We start from the raw sequence: 18454 nt of genomic DNA on the forward strand, positions 1-18454 counted from the left end.
TGTAAAATAGATAACTAGTGGGAAGCAGCCGCATAGCACAGGGAGATCAGCTCGGTGCTTTGTGACCGCCTGGGGGGGTGGGATGGGGAGGGTGGGAGGGAGGGAGATGCGGGACGGAGGAGATATGGGAACGTGTGTATATGTGTAGCTGATTCACTTTGTTATAAAGCAGAAACTAACACACCATTGTGAAGCAATTATACTTCAATAAAGATGTTTAAAACAAACAAACAAACAAAAATGGGCAGAAGACCTAAATAGACATTTCTCCAAAGAAGACATACAGATTACCAACAAACAGATGAAAGGATGCTCAACATCACTAATCATTGGAGAAATGCAAATCAAAACCACAGTGAGGTATCACCTCACACTGGTCAGAATAGCCATCATCAAAAAACCTACAAACAATAAATGCTGGAGAGGGTGTGGAGAAGAGGGAACCCTCTTGCACTGTTGGTGGGAATGTAAATTGATACAGTCACTATGGATAACAGTATGGTGGTTCCTTAAAAAACTAAAAATAGAACTACCCATATGATCCAGCAATCCCACTACTGGGAAAATACCCTGAGAAAACCATAATTCAAAAAGAGACATGTAGCACAATGTTCATTGCAGCACTATTTACAGTAGCCAGGACATGGAAGCAACCTAAGTGTCCACTGACAGATGAATGGATAAAGAAGATGTGGCACATATATACAATGGAATATTACTCAGCCATGAAAAGAAATGAAATTGAGTTATTTGTAGTGAGGTGGATGGACCTAGAGTCTGTCATACAGAGTGAAGTAAGTCAGAAAGAGAAAAACAAATGCCGTATGCTAACACATTTATATGGAATCTAAAAAATAAAAGGTTCTGAAGAACCTAGGGGCAGGACAGGAATAAAGACGCAGACGTAGTGAATGGACTTGAGGACACAGGGCGGGGGAAGGGTAAGCTGGGACAAAGTGTGAGAGTAACACTGACGTATATACACTACCAAATGTAAAATAGATAGCTAGTGGGAAGCAGCTGCATAGCACAGGGAGATCAGCTCGGTGCTTTGTGACCACCTAGAGGGGTGGGATAGGGAGGGCGGGAGGGAGACACAAGAGGGAGGGGATATGGGGATATATGTATACGTATAGCTGATTCACTTTGTTATACAGCAGAAACTAACACAACAATATGAAACAATTATATTCCAATAAAGATGTTAAAAAAAAATAGTGATTCATCCATTCTTTTTATCCCCCTTTTTCAAGCATTAAAGGGAACTGAACTTAACCTATTTAAATAATATTAATATGTAATGCGTGTGGAGCATTTTCTATATTTCATTTCTCAGACTGCTGGCTGTAGTCCTAGTCTTGTCACTTACTGTCTGTGCAACCTCAGGCAGGTTAGCTAACCACTCTGTGCCTCAGTTTCCTCATTGGAGAAAAAGGCTACAGTACTACTATCAGCTTTAAAGCATTCTTGAAAAGATTAAATGTGCAAATGTGGGCAAAATGTACATAGTAATTTCTCCAAAAAGTGTTGACTTTTATTGGTATTGTGTGACCTCATGTTGAATATCAAGAGAGTTTGCCTAGAGAAGTTTATACTCTTCAGACTAAATAAATCACCAGCGTTTAGCCAAGAGAATGGTTTGAGGCTGGCTCTGAATGTGAGAGTTAGAGGATCTCCGAAGAAGTCCAAAAAGCCCCTGGGGCACCAGAGGGCCCTGGCTGGGTGATCAGGGCATCATTTCATCCAGATGGAGTATAACAAAGGCCTTGAAGGATGGCCAGGATTTTTGACAAAGCATTTCTTATTTTTGAGAGGATGAGTGGCGGTTTTAGATGGAGCTTAAAAGAATTCCCACCTGAAAGAACATCTCTACCTCACAAAGCTTAAGAGGACAGAACACAGAGCCCTCCGGCTGGGATCTAGAAAGTTTCAAGTTTACCTTTGACATTGAGAGAACCAGGGTCACCTTCCCTGAGACATGCTTTCTTCCCCATCACCTTCGTGCCCAGAGGCCACAGCAAAGAGGCTGCGTTTCCCAAAGGGGCTGCTGTCTCCCCTCTTGGTTACCTCCCCCTACTCCACCCGGCACTGTCCGCTGAGAGATGAGTTTCACTATTCTAGTTTCGAGATTAGGGAGAGTTCCCCTAATCTCTCCCTGGGGCCCTGCAGGAACCACTGTCCACATTCGTGTTGAGAATCAAGTCTGTATTTTCTGCCTCCCTCAAACCCAGCTTTACAGCTGAAACTGTAGCTGGATGAAGTGGCAGAAGCTACCAGTTTTGTTTTTAATTCTTTCCTGAGCTCATCAGAGATGAGTGATAAAGCCTTTCTTCTTCCAGAGAGGATTAGAGGATGAAGTCCTTCGGTGGCAAGATACACCTGGGAAGGGCTTATTAAGTGATAATTCCTGATAAACCCCCTCTAATCATCCAGTGACTCTGCCCTCTTAGTGATAAAAGAAACCTCTAGGCATTTAATTAACTCTTTAAGAAATCTTTTCTCATCACCTTTTCTTTCTTTTGCTTGTCTTAGTTTTAATCAGAGCCATACATTCAGCTTATTAACTTATTCATTTATCTATTCACTCAATGAACACTTGGCTGAGCGCCTACTGAGAGCTAACTTGGGTTCTGGGGCAGATAGACTGAAAAATAAGACCTCCTCCTTGTTCTTGTGGGGTGTCAAGTCTTGTAGAGAAAGACATACCAGCAAGCCATGATTACAGTAGAGTTGAGTGGCATGGTAGCCTTAAGTGCAGAGAGTGAAGAGAGCAACCAACTCTGGGAAGGCTTCCTGGCAAAAGTAACCTTTAATCAGGGCCTGCGTAGAGGCTTTCCAGGTGCAAAAGGCAGAGAAGATATTCTAGGCAGTGGGAACAACATGAGCAGAAGCATACAGCTATGAAAGAACATGGCATATGGGGGAATTGCAAGAAGTGGGGTGTGGCCACTTGACTTGGTATACGAGGAGGTGGGGGCCGTGAGGTGAGCCAGAGAGAGGTTGGGCTGGGGTCGCACGTGGTAGGGGATTTGGCAAGGGCAGCCTTTGGAGGGTTTTAAGCAGAAGAGAGACAGGGTGAGAGATGTTGGTGAGAAATGAGAACTTTCCCCTGCTCTGAAGACTGAAGCCAACCGTGGCTGGGAATCACTCGTCCCACTTTACAAGATCACCCTGGCAACAGAGTGACTGTTGCAGTCCTAGCCAGGAAACTTGCTGTGACAAGTTCTTCCAACCTTATCAGACATCGAGGGGAGAGAAGAAATCACTGCATTAAGATGTAGACATCAAAGGAGTTGAAACAACATAACATTCAGATGGGATTGCAGTATGCAATTGGTCAGAAACTATTTCTTCTGCTGGCACTGCTATTGTAAATACCTGCACCCATAGCTCTGTTCTCAGATATGTTCCATGTTAAAACAACATTTTTATTTCTGTCTCTCTACCCCTTTCCCACCATACAAGAGGCAACACAATGTCATGTCTTAAGAGGAAGTCAAACATGGGTTTGGATTTGGGTTCTGTAACACACTGACTATGGGGCCTTGGGCAAGTCCTCAGGTTTTCTGAGCCTGGATTTTGGTGTTGTTTGTTTTTAACATGTGAAATTACAGTTGCACCTCTCTTACACGTGGTTGTTATGCACCTGGCTCATTGTTCAGCGTAGACTAGATGCTTAACGAATGGAAGCCATGATTATTTTTCCTTCTCAATTACACCGGAGCCTTAGGGTATAAGTCAAAGGAAAATGTGGAGATAAAAATGTTTTAATCAGGTCTTCTTAGTACTTCCAGAAATAGGTCTGACTGGGTCCATGTTGGATTTGCCATCCAACAGTTTATATGCAGTCTTGTATTAGTCACCCATCGTGGTTGCTCTCAGTACATTCCACCCTAATGAACAGGAACGAAAGTTGTACAAAGAATGGGAAAGGCCAAAAGAGATTTTTCTTTCCAGTGGTTCCCAGATTGGGGAAGCCGTGAACATTATTACTTTATTATCTGTATTTTGTTTCAACTTTGTTATGTCCCCAAAGCAATGGGAAGAGCTCAGTTGGGGCATGCACTCTGTGTATCTTAGGGGAAAGAAGAAGAACCAAGGTGAATTACTAGGAGAGCAGCCGCAGAGTGAACAAGATAGGAGAAATCAGGAGATGAGAAAAGAGAAGGTTTCGAGGGAGTGGTAGAATTGAAACCGGAGAATTCGAGTCCATGAGATAGAGGAGAAGCACAGTGAGGAATCTGGGTCTGAGTGGGAAGGGACCCCACATCTGTTGTCTGATGTAGGCACCTACTCAAGCGAGGAATTCCCTCCTCAATGTCCCTGACAGATGGTCGTCTGGCACAGTGATTCCCATTTTTTTTCACATCATGGAACAAATAGAAAATAACATTTGTCTAACGCTGGGGTGAGTGGACAAAGCTGTTCACAAGTGGAGGTGACTGCCTTGGGGACTCTGGCTGAGCCAGGCTCTGCCAGCGGCCGCGAGAGTTTAGTGGAGTGATGTTTTGGGCACTTGTGTTTCTCCAAGCCCAGTGTGCTTAGAGAAACTCTGATCCAGCAGGAGCAGAGTGAAGAGCCTCACCCAGGTACTCTCAGACCCTCAGGTGATAAATAGGCACGTGGGACTGGGCATTTCATTATCACCAATTATCAGCACCAATGCAGATTAATTGAGCATGTTTTCCTGAAATCTGAAGATATAAAGACTTCAAAGCCATGGTTTCTTGCTTTCAAGCCGTTCTTACCAAGGAGTAAGAGTGGCTCCTGTGGCCACAAAATAAATGAAACTAACTGGCCTGGAGCTTCTTCAGGGAACCAGCTACACTTACCAGCCTTACCTAGTGTTTGACACGCAATCGTTAATTAAAACGGGGATGTTCAGTGATAAATTACTTCACCTGCTCTTTGTGGAGGGAATGAAAGCCAAGAAAAATGATTACCTGAAGCTCTTTTCTTGAGTGTCTGCTTTTATATGCTGTGCTGAATATTTGAGTTAGCTAAGTGTTCTTGCTATATGTCAACAGAGATGCCATTTTACAGGTGATATATTTATTTCCAGAGAAGGAAACTCATGCAGGCCTGTGAAGCAGAAAAATGGTGGTGTTAACAATCTCCTGGTAGTCAACAACGTTACTGAGAATCTCTTGTTTGTAGAATAATATTCTAGGCATTAGTAGAGTGAACAGAGAAATAAAAGATGCAGTTCTGTCTTTAAGAACCAGTCAACCCTGATGGAAAGGGAGGACCAATGTGTGAAAGAGACAGAATACATCTAAAGAGGGCCTGTAAATAAGTACAAATAAAAACCCAAGTGCAGCACTTAATGTTTTGTTTTCAATTATAGGCATTTACACTCATGAGTTAGCCTTCTTATGGATACCAAGGCCCTTAAGGACTGTTTTCCTTTCTCGTTCATCTTGTACAGAGTACACACTCAAAAATGTTGAATGACTATATATGCTGCTATGGGGTACGCCTAAGTGCTGGGAAGTTCTGGAGAGAAGCAGAGTGATGCACCTTGGGGAAGCCTTCTAGAGACTGAGCGGTGTTCTCCAGTGTGAGGGAACTCATGGCTTGGCACAGAGAGGAGAGGGTAGAAGGAAGGAAGAGCTCTTGGGGAGTGAGCAAATCCAAACATTTAGACCACCATTCAGGGTCCTCCAGGACCTGCTCCTCTTCATCTTGCCTTCCTCGCTACTGCCCACAGCCACTCTTTGTGGCCTCATCATTCCCACTTCTTTCCCTCTCTTGGACTCTCTTCCTCCATTGATGGGCCAGTCTACATCCTTCTCCTACTTCAAGTCCAGGTGAAGGCACAGCCCCAGGAAGCCTTCCAGGATATATCTAGCCTCACTCCTTTCTTTATGAAATCCGATAGCCATGTTCACAGCTCCGTACTCCAAACCGTCAGAAGAAGTAAGACACATCGTCATGGTCTCCACCTTCAGGTAGCTTCCAAGGGAAAGCATGAAGCTAGACTACTACATACAAAATAACCAGAGAGAGCAGGGCCATACGTATTTATCAGTACTAAATGATACGGTAGAGAATACAAGGGCTATACAGAGTAGCCTGGGGATCAGAAGTCCTAGTTCTGCTTCTGTAATCAACTAGTGTGGAGTATCTTTCAGCAATCACTTAGCGTTTGACCCTTGGTTCTTCATCCATAAAATGAGGGGTTTGTGCAAGATGCTGTGATTCCTCCTAGCTCTATGTACTGCAAGATGATGAAAGTTACAGTATTCATGTTAGATGAATGGGAAATAGTGATTGGTTAGCTGGAGGGGACCGGGGACTCATGGAAATGCAGTAAATGGTGGTAACCAGAAGGATTGACCCCCAAGGACCGTAGGATAGAGCCGAGAACCAGCTGGGGACTGGCTGAAGACCTGTTGCCCTGGTGTCATCAGCACAGTCTTTCTAGAATACAGTGGACCCTACACAAAGCTCTCACAGTGCAGAGGATCTGTCAAGCCTTGTGTACCCTTTGTCCCTGGGCCTCAAAGGAAGGGTCTTCTGAGACTCATGTCTTCTCTCATTCTCTGAGCTCTTTCTGGTGCTTGACTTTCTTGCAAGAATACATTCAGTCTCTGGTCAGCCCGCCGTGTAGAACGGGTAAAAGGGTGACGTGTGTTAGCTAATCATCATAGGAAGCATCCTCTTTAAGTGGCCTACTTTGGCCAGCCTGCATATGGCAGCATCAGAACAACACACTCGCCTTTTCCCAGAGCAGTGCAGCATCCTGGCCTGGATGGCTCACTTATGGTCAACTGTCCGGCTTCCCCGTGGCCCCAGGAACGTCAGCCTCCTCAGCACCCTGCTGCGGTCACCGGGCAGGAGGACCTCCCCTCTGGCTTTTTTTTTTTTCCCCTATATGTTTTCTCTGACCATGAAAGCAAACAAAACAAAAACCACTTAGTTACTGCAGAAAAGTTGCAAAGTATAGGAAAAGCATAAAAAGATTTTTAAACAAAATCACTAATTTCTACCCCTGCCACCCAGTTATCATAAAATCCACATATGACCCTGAACCATATAAATAACCTATACAGTTTTATTTGGGGAAAATTTTAAACCCTCTATTGTAGAAATTTTCAGGCATACACACAAGTAGAGAGAATAGAATATTGAGCCCCTGTGTAACCCAAACCCAGCTTCAACACTTACAAGATCTTGAAAGGATCTCTCATCTCCATTTTGGGCTTCCGGGCCAGGGCTCAGAAAGGGAGGTGACAATAAACCTCACATAACAATGATATTGGAATTATTAGGATTTAACCAAAGAGTTTTTAGGCACAGCAGGGTTCCGAGCTCTGTGGGTTTTGAGGCTCTCACTTGCGTGGACAACGTCATGGCAGCCTTCCTGGTCAGATGTGGCACTGCTCCTCCTCCCTCACTTTGACATTTATTCTTGAGTCTTCTTCCCAGACGTGTGGATGGATTTTCACGGACACGTCAATACCTGTCTGCCCAGCACCAGTGGTGATCACTGCCCACGTCCAAAATGAGGCAGTGCTTACTGGTCCATGATGCTGAGCAGAGCTCCCAAGGGTGGTCTCATTGGAATCATGCTACTGCCTGTGGACCAGGGTGGGAGAGCTGTTATTTTCTGGTTCTCCTCTTTGGCTGACTGGTCCTGCTCTGTTTTTCCACTGGTCAGAGAAGGGGAAGAATAGGTGGTGAAATGCCCAATAGGAAGTCCTCCTAGAGGTGCTTTGCATATGGTCTAAGGCACTGCTGCATCAGTGACGGTCACTGGCAGTCCAGGCAAGTGGAGAAAGTGGCCGCTGGCCATCAAGTCCGGGGGTGGGGTGGGGTTTGGGAGGACCAGAATGCGTGGAGAGCCTTGATTACTTATCACAGGCCCCTGGCTAAGCCAGATGCTGCCTTTGGAGCTTGTTTGTGTGGGGAGACTTAGCATATTCATTAGATATGCTCAGGGATCTGAGACATAATGAAATGCCCTGCCTCCAGGACTGACAGGTTCTGCCTCCTTGCTGGGTGGAAGCAGGTGGCTGTGTTGCACTCGGGGCTCTCTGTCCTCACTCTTTTCACCTGCTCCCCCCATCCTTCTTTCTTGCCTAGGGACTGGGAAGACAGCTTTCATGTTCTAGCTGCCAGATCCTAGTGTTGGCTTTCTTCTTTATTGTGGCTCTCCCCTAGAAGGTGGTGACAGTATGGGTAGGATTGCTTTTAAGAGATTTGGAACCAAACGAGATATGGAGAGTCAAGTGTCCTCAAGAAGTTGACCCATTATGGTTCTAGATTGGGACCCCTTCACTTTGCTAGCCTGGACATTGGTTTCCTCTTCTACCAACTGATGGGTTGGATATTGTGTTCTCATAATCTTCCAAGACTGTGGCTAGCATTCCTGGTATACAAGAAACCAGATTGCATGATCCACAGGCTTTACTTGCCCAGTGGTTGTAGGGTATGCTGGGCATTGTGTCCTTTCGCTAAAATGTGGGTGTGGTCAAAGGGCAGTGACTCTACCCTTAGAAACACCATCCGCCATCTATCTGTGTGACTCAGGAGCAGAATGTTACCTGCTTTGTAAGGCTGGTCAAAACCCTGATGAGAAAGGCATTTAATGCCTTAAGTCAGATTCCCTATAAACTGTCTCTGGGACAGAGATTTTTGTGGCAGTGATTTATTTATGGACTGCTTTCGGGAGAAGCCTGTACCGATAGGAGGGAAGTAGAATAAGTCAGGAGAAAATACTAGACAAAGGTGTGGTTGCAGCCATTTTAGCCTCAGTCTGATCCCCCAGGCGGCTCTACAGTGAGTTGCACCACAGAAGTTGTCCCACGCAGAGGTGAAGGGGCTGGGCCCTTGACACCCCTGCATCAGTGAGTTATTGGTTCCAGGTCACTGCCCCCCGTGGACAGGCATAAACTCCCAGATGAAGAGGGTCTGTCAGCCAGGGGCCAACTTCTCAGGTGGATCCAGGTGTGAGCCGTTAGCAGCCAACACTCAGAGCTGCTGGGGTGGGAGGGGGGTGGGTACACCTGCTGGTAAAGGAGACCTGATGGGGGCAGCACAGAATCTGCCACATCCAGGCTGCTGAGAGCCAGACAGGGAGGGGGGCTAGGAGGCAGGGTATGAGGGGGCTATTCTGAATATAAGTCCCTGAGCAAAGAGGGAACGGGGATGGCTCAGGACATGCAGGGAAATGCTCAGATGTGATTTTCCAATTAGGCCAACGTAACTGATGGTTATAGAAGTCAGGAGAACGTTACATTTGAGGGGAGGGAGATGGTGCCTAGGAAGGGGTGTGAGGGAAGCCCTGGGGTTATCTGGATGCTGGCTGCACGGTTATGTACGCTTTGAAAAAATCCACTAAGAGTGCCCTTATGATTCATGTATGTTTCAGTACAACATCCACACGGGGGCCCGGGGGCTGCTATCGCAGGAAGGCAGGAGTTCATTCCCAGAGAGCATTCCCTGCCCTCGTTTTTCTTCTCACGTGTCCCCTACCTCTTGACACTTCTGAATCTCTTTTTTTTTTAAATTGAAGTGTAGTTGATTTACAATGTTGTGTTGGTTTCAGGCGCATAGCACAGCGATTCAGTTACATATACATATATATATCCATTCTTTTTCAGATTCTTTTCCCTCACAGGCCATCACAAAACATTGAGTAGACTTCCCTGTGCTCTACAGTAGGTCCCTGTTGGTTATCTATTTTATATATAGTAGTGTGTCTATGGTAATCCCAAACTCCTAATTTATCCCTCCCCACCCCCCTTTCCCCTTTGGTAACCATAAGTTTGTTTTTTTTGTTTTCTTTGTTTTTTTTAAAATTAATAGCTACTTTATTTATTTATTTAATTTATTTTTGGCTGTGTTGGGTCTTCGTTTCGTGCGAGGGCTTTCTCTAGTTGCTGCAAGCAGGGGCCACTCTTCATCGCGGTGCGGGGGCCTCTCACTGTCGCGGCCTCTCTTGTTGCGGAGCACAGGCTCCAGACGCGCAGGCTCAGCAGCTGTGGCTCACGGGCCCAGTTGCTCCGCGGCATGTGGGATCTTCCCAGACTAGGGCTCTAACCCGTGTCCCCTGCATTGGCAGGCAGATTCTCAACCACTGCACCACCAGGGAAGCCCCATAAGTTTGTTTCTTATGACTGTGTTTTTTATGACTTCTTAATCTTAACCTTCTTCTCCTCTTTCTTTCACCTCCATGATAAACCTTTTCTCTGCCTTTCTGACCTCTGCTGCCTCCTGCCAAGGTAGTTTCTTAGGCTGTCATGTGACTCTTTACTCTGAAAGCTTCAGCAAATCCTTTCCTGACCCCCTGGACCAGATCAGACACATCTGTGGGTCAGCTCCCTGGTGGTCCCTTCATCACACTCATCTCGGTTTAAAGCCGCACAGTATGTGTGAGCTCACTTATTTAATGTGGGTCTCCCCATTATACTAGGTCATGAAGGCCAGGACCTGAGACTGTTTTGTTCATCGTTTATCCCCAGTACCTAGGAGAATATCTGTTGCCTAGTACATGGTCCACAAATTTGTTGAACAAAATATGGCCTTTAGGCTCTGAGACATGCATTCTGAGTCCCAAGTCCCTTGGGATGAAAAGGAGCTGTACACTTGGTGCTGGAATGAAGTGAGGGGCCCAGGCCAGGCAAGTCAGCTGGGCAGTGCCGGATGCCCAGGCGTCATACCCTCAGGGAAGGTGGTAAGCAGTTGAATCGTCTTTGGCCTCCTCATTATATTTTTGTGTTAGCCTGTGAGAAGACCCACCAAAAAGGAACATTGTTAACTTTATTTCCTCCACCTCTTGCCCTCTCTGAATTTTCTCTCCCCGGGATGGTCTGCAGAGGCCTTGGATAGATGCTTTTGCTGAGATGAATGGCCTGGCCTCTTTGACAGCCCAGGGTAGCTGCTCCAGCCCTCCCTTGACCTGAGCTCACTTGGCAGTTCCAAAGCTCTCTCTTTGAGGCAGAGCCTCTAGGCCAGCAGTTCTCAACTGGAAGCCGTTTTTGCCCCCAGGCATTTTGGCAGTTCTGGAGCCACTTTTGGTTGTCACAACTAGGGGAGTGCTGTTGGCATCCAATGGGTAGAAGCCAGGGATCTGCAAATGCACCATACAGGACAGCTCCCACAGCTAAGAATTATCCTGCCCACGATGCCAATGGTGCCCAGGCTGAGAAAGCCTGCGGCAGGCCAGGCCAGGGCTTGTCAGCAGGTGCCACCTCCAGCCTGGGAAGCAGGTGTACCTGAGAGACCATTTTTTTTTTCCTCTGAAAGGACCCTGGAATAAGTATCCTCATTTTTTTCCCAGTTCCAATTCACTCAGCCTCCCCACTCAGCTATATGTCATTCAGCCTCCCTGGTCAGAGCTGCTCTGTGAGAGGTGTGGACGTCCAAGAGGAGGCCCTTCAGCCTGTTTTCTGCAGAGCCTTGTGGAACCGTGATGGAGACCTGCTTCCAAGGATGGGGGCTAGCACTGCCTTTACAGCCCAGGCCAGGACTGGGCAGGGACCCCCTGCCTCTTGTCATCTCCATCCCCATCTTTCTTTCCAATCCTGCTCCTCCCACCCCTGCCTTCCACCATCTCCCCCATCACCCGGAGATAAATGTGATAATTGCCATGTGTGCCTGTTTACGCAGGGAGTGGGTGCACTCACCACCCCCAGTCAGGCAGGTTCCCAAAGGAACACATTCCCACTGTGTCAGGCCTGGTACCCGCTGAGCACTCCCTGTGCAGGGTGGGCCGCCACCCCCGACTACTTTCTCTGTCATCAGCCCCATCCTGCGCACGTGTGCGCGTGTGTGTGTGTCACTCAGGGAATCAGCAGGTGAGAGGGATGGAGGGCAGCCTGCTTGCCAAGTCTAGGGGCTTGACTGGGTCGGTGGGAGGAGAATCAGCATCTTAAATAAGAGGACTTTGCCCCGAAGAAAAGTGCTCTTATGTACTGCCTGCCACAGAGTAGGTGTTCCATGAATGATGGGGAGGAGGAAGCTGGTACTCTGCATGCAGCCGTCTTTGCAGGGAGGGGCTGGTTTACGCTTTAGCTGCTCCACAGTAGCAGTCTGGGCAGGGAAGGGTCCACTCTCCTGGGGCCAGAATCCAGTGGACCATGTTTGGAAAGCTGTAGGTCTCCTTCCCCGGGATCTTGCAAAGAGTACTTAGCACAGCTGTCTCCTGGCCCTGAAGGAAGAGTTGCTAGGGAGAATGAAGTGTGATGCCTCCGCAGGCAAGGTGCTTGGGAGAGTCACAGAAGCAGGGGGTACAGGGGAGAGAGAAGGAAAGGGAGAGGTTCTCCCTCTCACACAGGCAGCCCCTCCTCTCTCCCATCTCCTGCTGTGTCACAGACACACATGCCCCCCCACCCAGAGGGAACACAGTCACAACTCTGGGGTTGAACTGGTACCTTTCTGCTTGGCACTCCTGAGTCCCACCTCATATAGTATCAGGGCACTTGCTGCCTTCAGAGTTGTCGATTACTTTCTTCTTTTTTCATCTCAAAAGACACTTCAGTAGTTGTCTCTCCTACACTGGACAGTTTTAAGGTTTTAATAATGATGAATCAGAAGGAGATTGAAGCTCTAATCAGCATCAGAAAGAACCTTGCCATTTTGGAGGAGGGAAGCGTGAAGTCCTAGGCTTGCCCACTTCCTGCTGAGGTTTGTTCCCCTGTCCTGGTGGCCTTGTCATTGATCCACTGACAGGCATGGGAGGTGAGGGTGTGAGGCCACCTGGAGAGGAGGAGCGGGAGGGGCCGAGGGAAGAGGAAGCCGGAGGGAGAGGCGGAAGGTGTAGAGGGGGTACAGCAAGTCTATTAAAAGTTTTGTGAATAATCTCGGGGAGCTGTCAAGCTGCTTTCTCCAGAAGAACCTTTTAAGCTGTCAGTCATCCTTAATAACCCCCTAGGGTTATTAACCCCCTAGCCGCTGGCCCTGGGGTCCTCCCAGATACTCTTTTTCTCCTCCTCTTCCCTTTCTCCTCTCTTCTTCTCATCCAACAGGCCCCAGTACCATGGTGGATGACTTTTTTTTTTTTTTCTTTTAAAGCAATTCAGACAAAGCTTGGGGAGAATATCAGAATGCATTTTGTTTGGCATATTTTAAACACGAGAATCATCTTACTCAAATTGTGGTCATTTATTGATTGGTTGAGCATCTATGTGTGCCAAACACTTTGTCAGATGCCAGATACAGAAATGAGCAGACAGTGAAGGCTCTTGCCTTAATGTAGGTTAAAGTGAAACCAAAACATTCTCACAGCACACTGAGTAAAAGGACACTCTCCATCAGCAGTATTTTAGAGAACTGGGAAGCACATTCCAGACTCTGGGCCTGTGAGGGAAGTTCTTCTCTCCCTGTATTTCACAGGCTGTATTTCCTGATATGTTAATAGATTGCCATTGAAAAGGAGGTTTTGTAATCAAGGAAGTGTAGGAAATGATGGAGGAAATAAAGTTAATAATGTTCCTTTTTGGTGGGTCTTCTCACAGGCTGACACGAAAATATAATCTGCTGTTTCCCCAGTTTCTTTGGTTCCAGAAGCTCATTTTCCACAGAACACATGAACATCTTACAGATCGCTAGCAATGAGAAGAACACAATTTGGGAATTGTTCTTCACTGTACAGCATCTCTGGCAAATGGTCACCCAACTGAAATTGCTCTAGCCATCCTCAAAACGTAGCACAGTCACTCCTGGGACCAAAAACAGATTAAAAGTCACAATTTCATCATTGCCATTGCTGACACCAGCTAATGTTTATTGGCTACTGAGCCGTGATCTGGGTGCTGGGAGCAGACTCGGTTCTTGCTGCCAAAGAACGCTAAGGGTGGGGCTGACTGTCTAAGCCATGGAGTGAATGAAACTTGTTGATCTGGAGCACCACCGGTGAACCATCAGCGCTAACCAGTCTTTACAAAATGTTGCGTTTATAGTCATGGAGAAAGAGAGAGCTAGTTATACAAAGATCACTCAGTCCATCCTGTAGCTCACAGGAAGAACCATGTCTCAATTATCTCAGAAAAAATAGCTTCCTATGTCCATTAAAACCCCCTGTGGCCCTTGGCATCTAGTTCTTCTGCATCTTCCTTCTGATATCAGGAGAAATTTTCTCTGCGGTCTGACCCGAATCTTCCCTGCTTACATTTGACTGACCAGACCTGGTTGAACCAAAGAGCCTAGATCTTATACACTGAAATTGGCAGGTCTCTGCTTTTGTTCATACAGTTCAGAAGGTGTTTGTTTGTTTTTAACTTTTATTCTGCTTCATTTGCAAACGTATCTCTCTGAACAGCATAGGGGCAAGACAAAAAGGCACGAGCTTGGTGAAAGAGGTTGCCTTAGAAGCTATTTTTTAATGGAAAAACCTACTGTACAGTGATAGCCGCCATGATCAGTGGGAGGCTATATTTTATAGACTGACATATTTGAATGGGAGGCAGAAGGAAAATGAGATAATTTGGGGCAAAACAAGATAGAATGTCATAGAAGTCCATGGGAAGCAGGAAGACAATGAATCAAAATATGTTTGCAAAGTTAGTAGTGAGAGGGAGAAAAAGGTAAATCACGAGGATAAGAAACACTTTGCAATAGAAATTCCGAGTTCAGATCTTCATTTTACTAATTTAGCATGCGAATTTTAGGCATGGCATTTGATTTGGATGGCCTTGTTTCTCCAGTGAATTGGGAATAAAATATCTTTCCAGAAACTTTTGAGTTTCAAACAGGTATTAAAGTTTGTGTGTGAGGGGTGGAGTGGGATTGGGGGGATTTCAAAGCCCTGTATATGTAAAATGCAATTCAGGTGGACTTGTTAGGAAGATCTGGGGTTGATATCATGAGGAGAGAGAGTCAAGGCAAAGCTTAGTTGAGAGGTCCATGTGTTAGGACTTTTCAGAATTCTCCAAAACTGTTTAAAGGTCCTTAATGAGACATCCTACTGAGAGTTGCTTTATGTTTTTTTTTTTTTTTTTGGCTAAGACATGTGGTATAATCCTCCCTCAGCCCCCTGCCATTCAAGGCCTTGCATCTCACTTGTGGTATAAGAATCCAGAATATGGGTTTCCATGCAGTTTTTAGTTCACTGTGTGTTCACATTAGAGAGAGAGCAAGGGATCACTCTTCAAATCTAGATTTATTCCTTCTTTTACCAGAGCCTTCCCAGGGCCAAGCCTGATCTAGCTCTGTACTATTGGACTATGATGGAAGAAGGAAAGCCAGAGCCCAGGGGCACGAGCTGAGCAAGATGTGGATGACATTAATCTCTCCCAAGCAACCTGTCAAGGTGTTTGCCAGCATCCCTGGAATAAAGTGATGGACGCAGCCTGCCTCTGTCTTTTGAGAACTTTCCCAGTTTAGAGTACAGAGGCTTAGAACCCACATCACCAAACACTGTAAAACCAGTGATTATTTGCATGATCTTAGAAAAGTATTTTACCTTTCTGGGTTCAGTTACCTGCTGAGTGAGGGTGTTAGACCATTCCAATTCAGGATGTTATGTGTGCCCTTCACAGTGTACATGGAGAACATGAGTTAATCTACAACCACACTAAACTGGGAGTGAAGTGAGGCAGTGTTTAACCGTATTGCACTGTGCTTTTTCATCACCCTATATGTGCTGCAGGAATGGAGGCCTTCACCTGGCGGATGGTTCTGATGAAGTATTAAGGAACCATTTTTCTTCCTTTCAGACCAATGATGCCTTAGGAGCCACCTGGAATTGGCTGTACTTCATCCCCCTGATCATCATTGGATCCTTCTTTGTTCTCAACCTCGTCCTGGGAGTGCTTTCTGGGTAAGCCAAATGTTTCTCTCTCCTCTTCTTTCTAACGATAAACTAGTGCTCCTGACTCCTTGCAGATTCATTCATGTAACCTTCATCACCTGGGCAGCCCCTATGTGCCAAAAGCTGTTCTAGATTGTGGGAATGCAGTCGTGAACCATCGTTTTAATCATCTTTAGTATTCTTAGGAATTAAAAAATCTTTAGACTGGTACAACATTGAACATGGTAGCTAATGAGAGTCTATTTATCCATCCATCCTTTCATTCTGTCACTCAACAGAGACCTTCTATGTCAAACACTGTGCTGGTTGATAGACATATAATGTTTAATAAGAAACAGGCTTTACCCTCAAAAGGTTCTTACTCCATTGTGTATTGGACATCAAATTCCATATTTGTGGCTTGAATTAGTATACATCAGTTAACAAGTACTGAATGTTCAATGCCGTTGCAAAGAGGACATAAAGTGTAAGGCACGATTTCTGCCTTTAAGAAACTTACATTTTGCCGAGAAGACAACACAAACACTTGAAACAGTTAGGGAACAGGAGTTCTTTTACTGACTAATGTAAGATACAGTTCATTTGTTTTGGGGAAGGGACAAATCTATATAGTCTGAAGCTATCAGAAATGGTTTCATAAAAGGTAGGGATTTTGCTTGGGATACAAAATATGTAATAGAATAAAATAGAATATATGGGAGTGAATATTCCAGGAAGTTGAGCACCACACCATAAGCAAACATGAAGAAATGGGATTCGTCATGGAGAGTGAGGAGACTAGAATGCAACCAAATTTAACTTGAGTGGAAATTTCATTTGGGAATTGAAAGGATAAAATAGGAGGGCTAAAACAGGGCCTTAGAGAGTCTTTCATTTTTCTAAGCAAAACTGAACATAATCTCTTGTCTGAATGGCAGACATTCTTGAAATGGAAATTTATAAGGTGGTCCTTCTCTTTAAACGTGGCAGATTGAACCAAGTTGGACATCTCTTATAAGTCCACTAACACAGGAAGTAAATATTGAAAAGGACACAGTGACAAAGAGAACAGGAGAGGGTATGAAAACAGATGAGAGATGTCAACAGAACTTGAAGACAGTAGATGGTAACTAATCTAGTGGCACGAAAGCTGAGGTTACACTGCCTCCAGTGAGGAATGCCAAGAAAAAAGCAAAATGAGAGCCCTAGAAAGGCTCAGGAATTGAGGCACCAGGTATGTCTAAAAGCTGGGGTATGGGGAGGGTTCTAGAACAAGAGGATTTTTCCCAGTTCCTAGATGCATTCTCCCCGGTACCTTAGATCTCTTCCCCCAGACACTGCTCACAGGTGCCTGTCCCACCCAACCCCCACTCCCAGCCAAAGTTAGAAGACTTCCTCTCTGAGGAGGCTGAATCAGAGAAGCGTGGAATAGTAACATCAGGGTGGGGTTGATATTCTGTACTGAAAACGGGAGTGTTACATGAAAGTCCACAAACTGAATGTCATGCTCCCAGCCCACTTCTACTGCTTGGCTCTCAAAAATATAGCAATGTGGCGGAGTTCACAGCCTTCCTCTATGGGGGATCTACCCATCTGAAGAGAAAAGACCTCTGTATCCTGATATTTGAGGGTAATCGGAGAAATGGTCCCACCCCTCTCCTTCAGTGAGGCTCACCATATTAGTTTCCTGAGGCTGCCCCAACAAATTACCACAAGCTAGGTGGCTTAAAAGTGTGAGAGAAATTGTCTCATAGTTCTGGAGGCTAGAGGTCCAAAACCTGGCAGGGACATGCTACCTCCAAGGGCTCTACAGGACAATGTCTTTGCTACCTCTTCCAGCCTCTGGTGGCTCCAGGCATTCCTTGGCTGTGGCTGTGTCACTCCAGTCTCTGCCTCCATGGTCAAGTTGCCTCCTTCTCTTCTGTCTAGAATCTCCCTTTGCCTCTCTCTTATGAGGACACTTGACATTGGATTTAGGGTCACCTGGCTAATCCAGGATGACCTCTTCATCTCAAGATCCTTAACTTAATTACATCTGCAAAGATCCTTTTTCCAAATATGGGAACATTTACAGGTTCCAGGAATTAGGATGTGGACCTATCTTTGGGGGAGGGGGGCACCAGTCAAACCACTACACTCAGGATTCTACAAGCCCCAACCATTCATGCAGGAGTTTCCAGTAAGCCTTTTGTGCTTTGCTCTTAAATATAAACACACAGCTAGGGGTCATCCGCATTCAAAGAAAAGGTCCAACACAAAAGACAAAATCAAAATAATAAATAGGAAAAAGGAACTTGAGGGAACACGAATAATGCAGGGAGCGGAAGATAACTTTTTAAAAGTATAATTGATATCAACAGAGATAGAAGAGAAATTATTTTATCCACAAGGCAGCAGATTGCTATAAAAAAAGGAGAACATTTAGCAGTTAAAAAGAGCTCTTGGAAATTAATGTAAAATAATTAGTATAAAATGTATATTAATGTAAAAATATTAAAATGTAATAAAAATAAATAGTAAACAGTTGGATTATAAAGTTGATGAAATCACCCAGAAAGTAGAACAGAAATAAGAAAATTAGAGGATTGGTTCAACATTGAACTAATAAGAATTCCATAAAGAAAATAGGGAAATGGAGAGGAAGAAATTAACAAAGAAAAATACCAACAATGTTCTCAGAACTAATCAACTCATACTGCCAGATTAAAAGATCTGTTG

The 18454-nt window shown here is 45.4% G+C and overlaps 1 protein-coding gene across 3 annotated transcripts in view; it reads left to right on the forward strand.

Annotated features, from left to right (window-relative positions):
* Nucleotides 1–18454, forward strand: part of CACNA1E (calcium voltage-gated channel subunit alpha1 E) — a 303256-nt gene that overhangs the window by 140324 nt on the left and 144478 nt on the right. For all 3 annotated transcript variants that reach the window (XM_068538402.1, XM_068538403.1, XM_068538404.1), the window contains exon 7: nucleotides 15663–15766. In XM_068538402.1, coding sequence (XP_068394503.1) covers nucleotides 15663–15766 — 104 coding nt within the window. The remainder of the gene's footprint in view (nucleotides 1–15662; nucleotides 15767–18454) is intronic.

The sequence above is a fragment of the Eschrichtius robustus genome, chromosome 3 (genome assembly GCF_028021215.1).
Source record: "Eschrichtius robustus isolate mEscRob2 chromosome 3, mEscRob2.pri, whole genome shotgun sequence".
Classification (NCBI taxonomy): Eukaryota; Metazoa; Chordata; class Mammalia; order Artiodactyla; family Eschrichtiidae; genus Eschrichtius; species Eschrichtius robustus.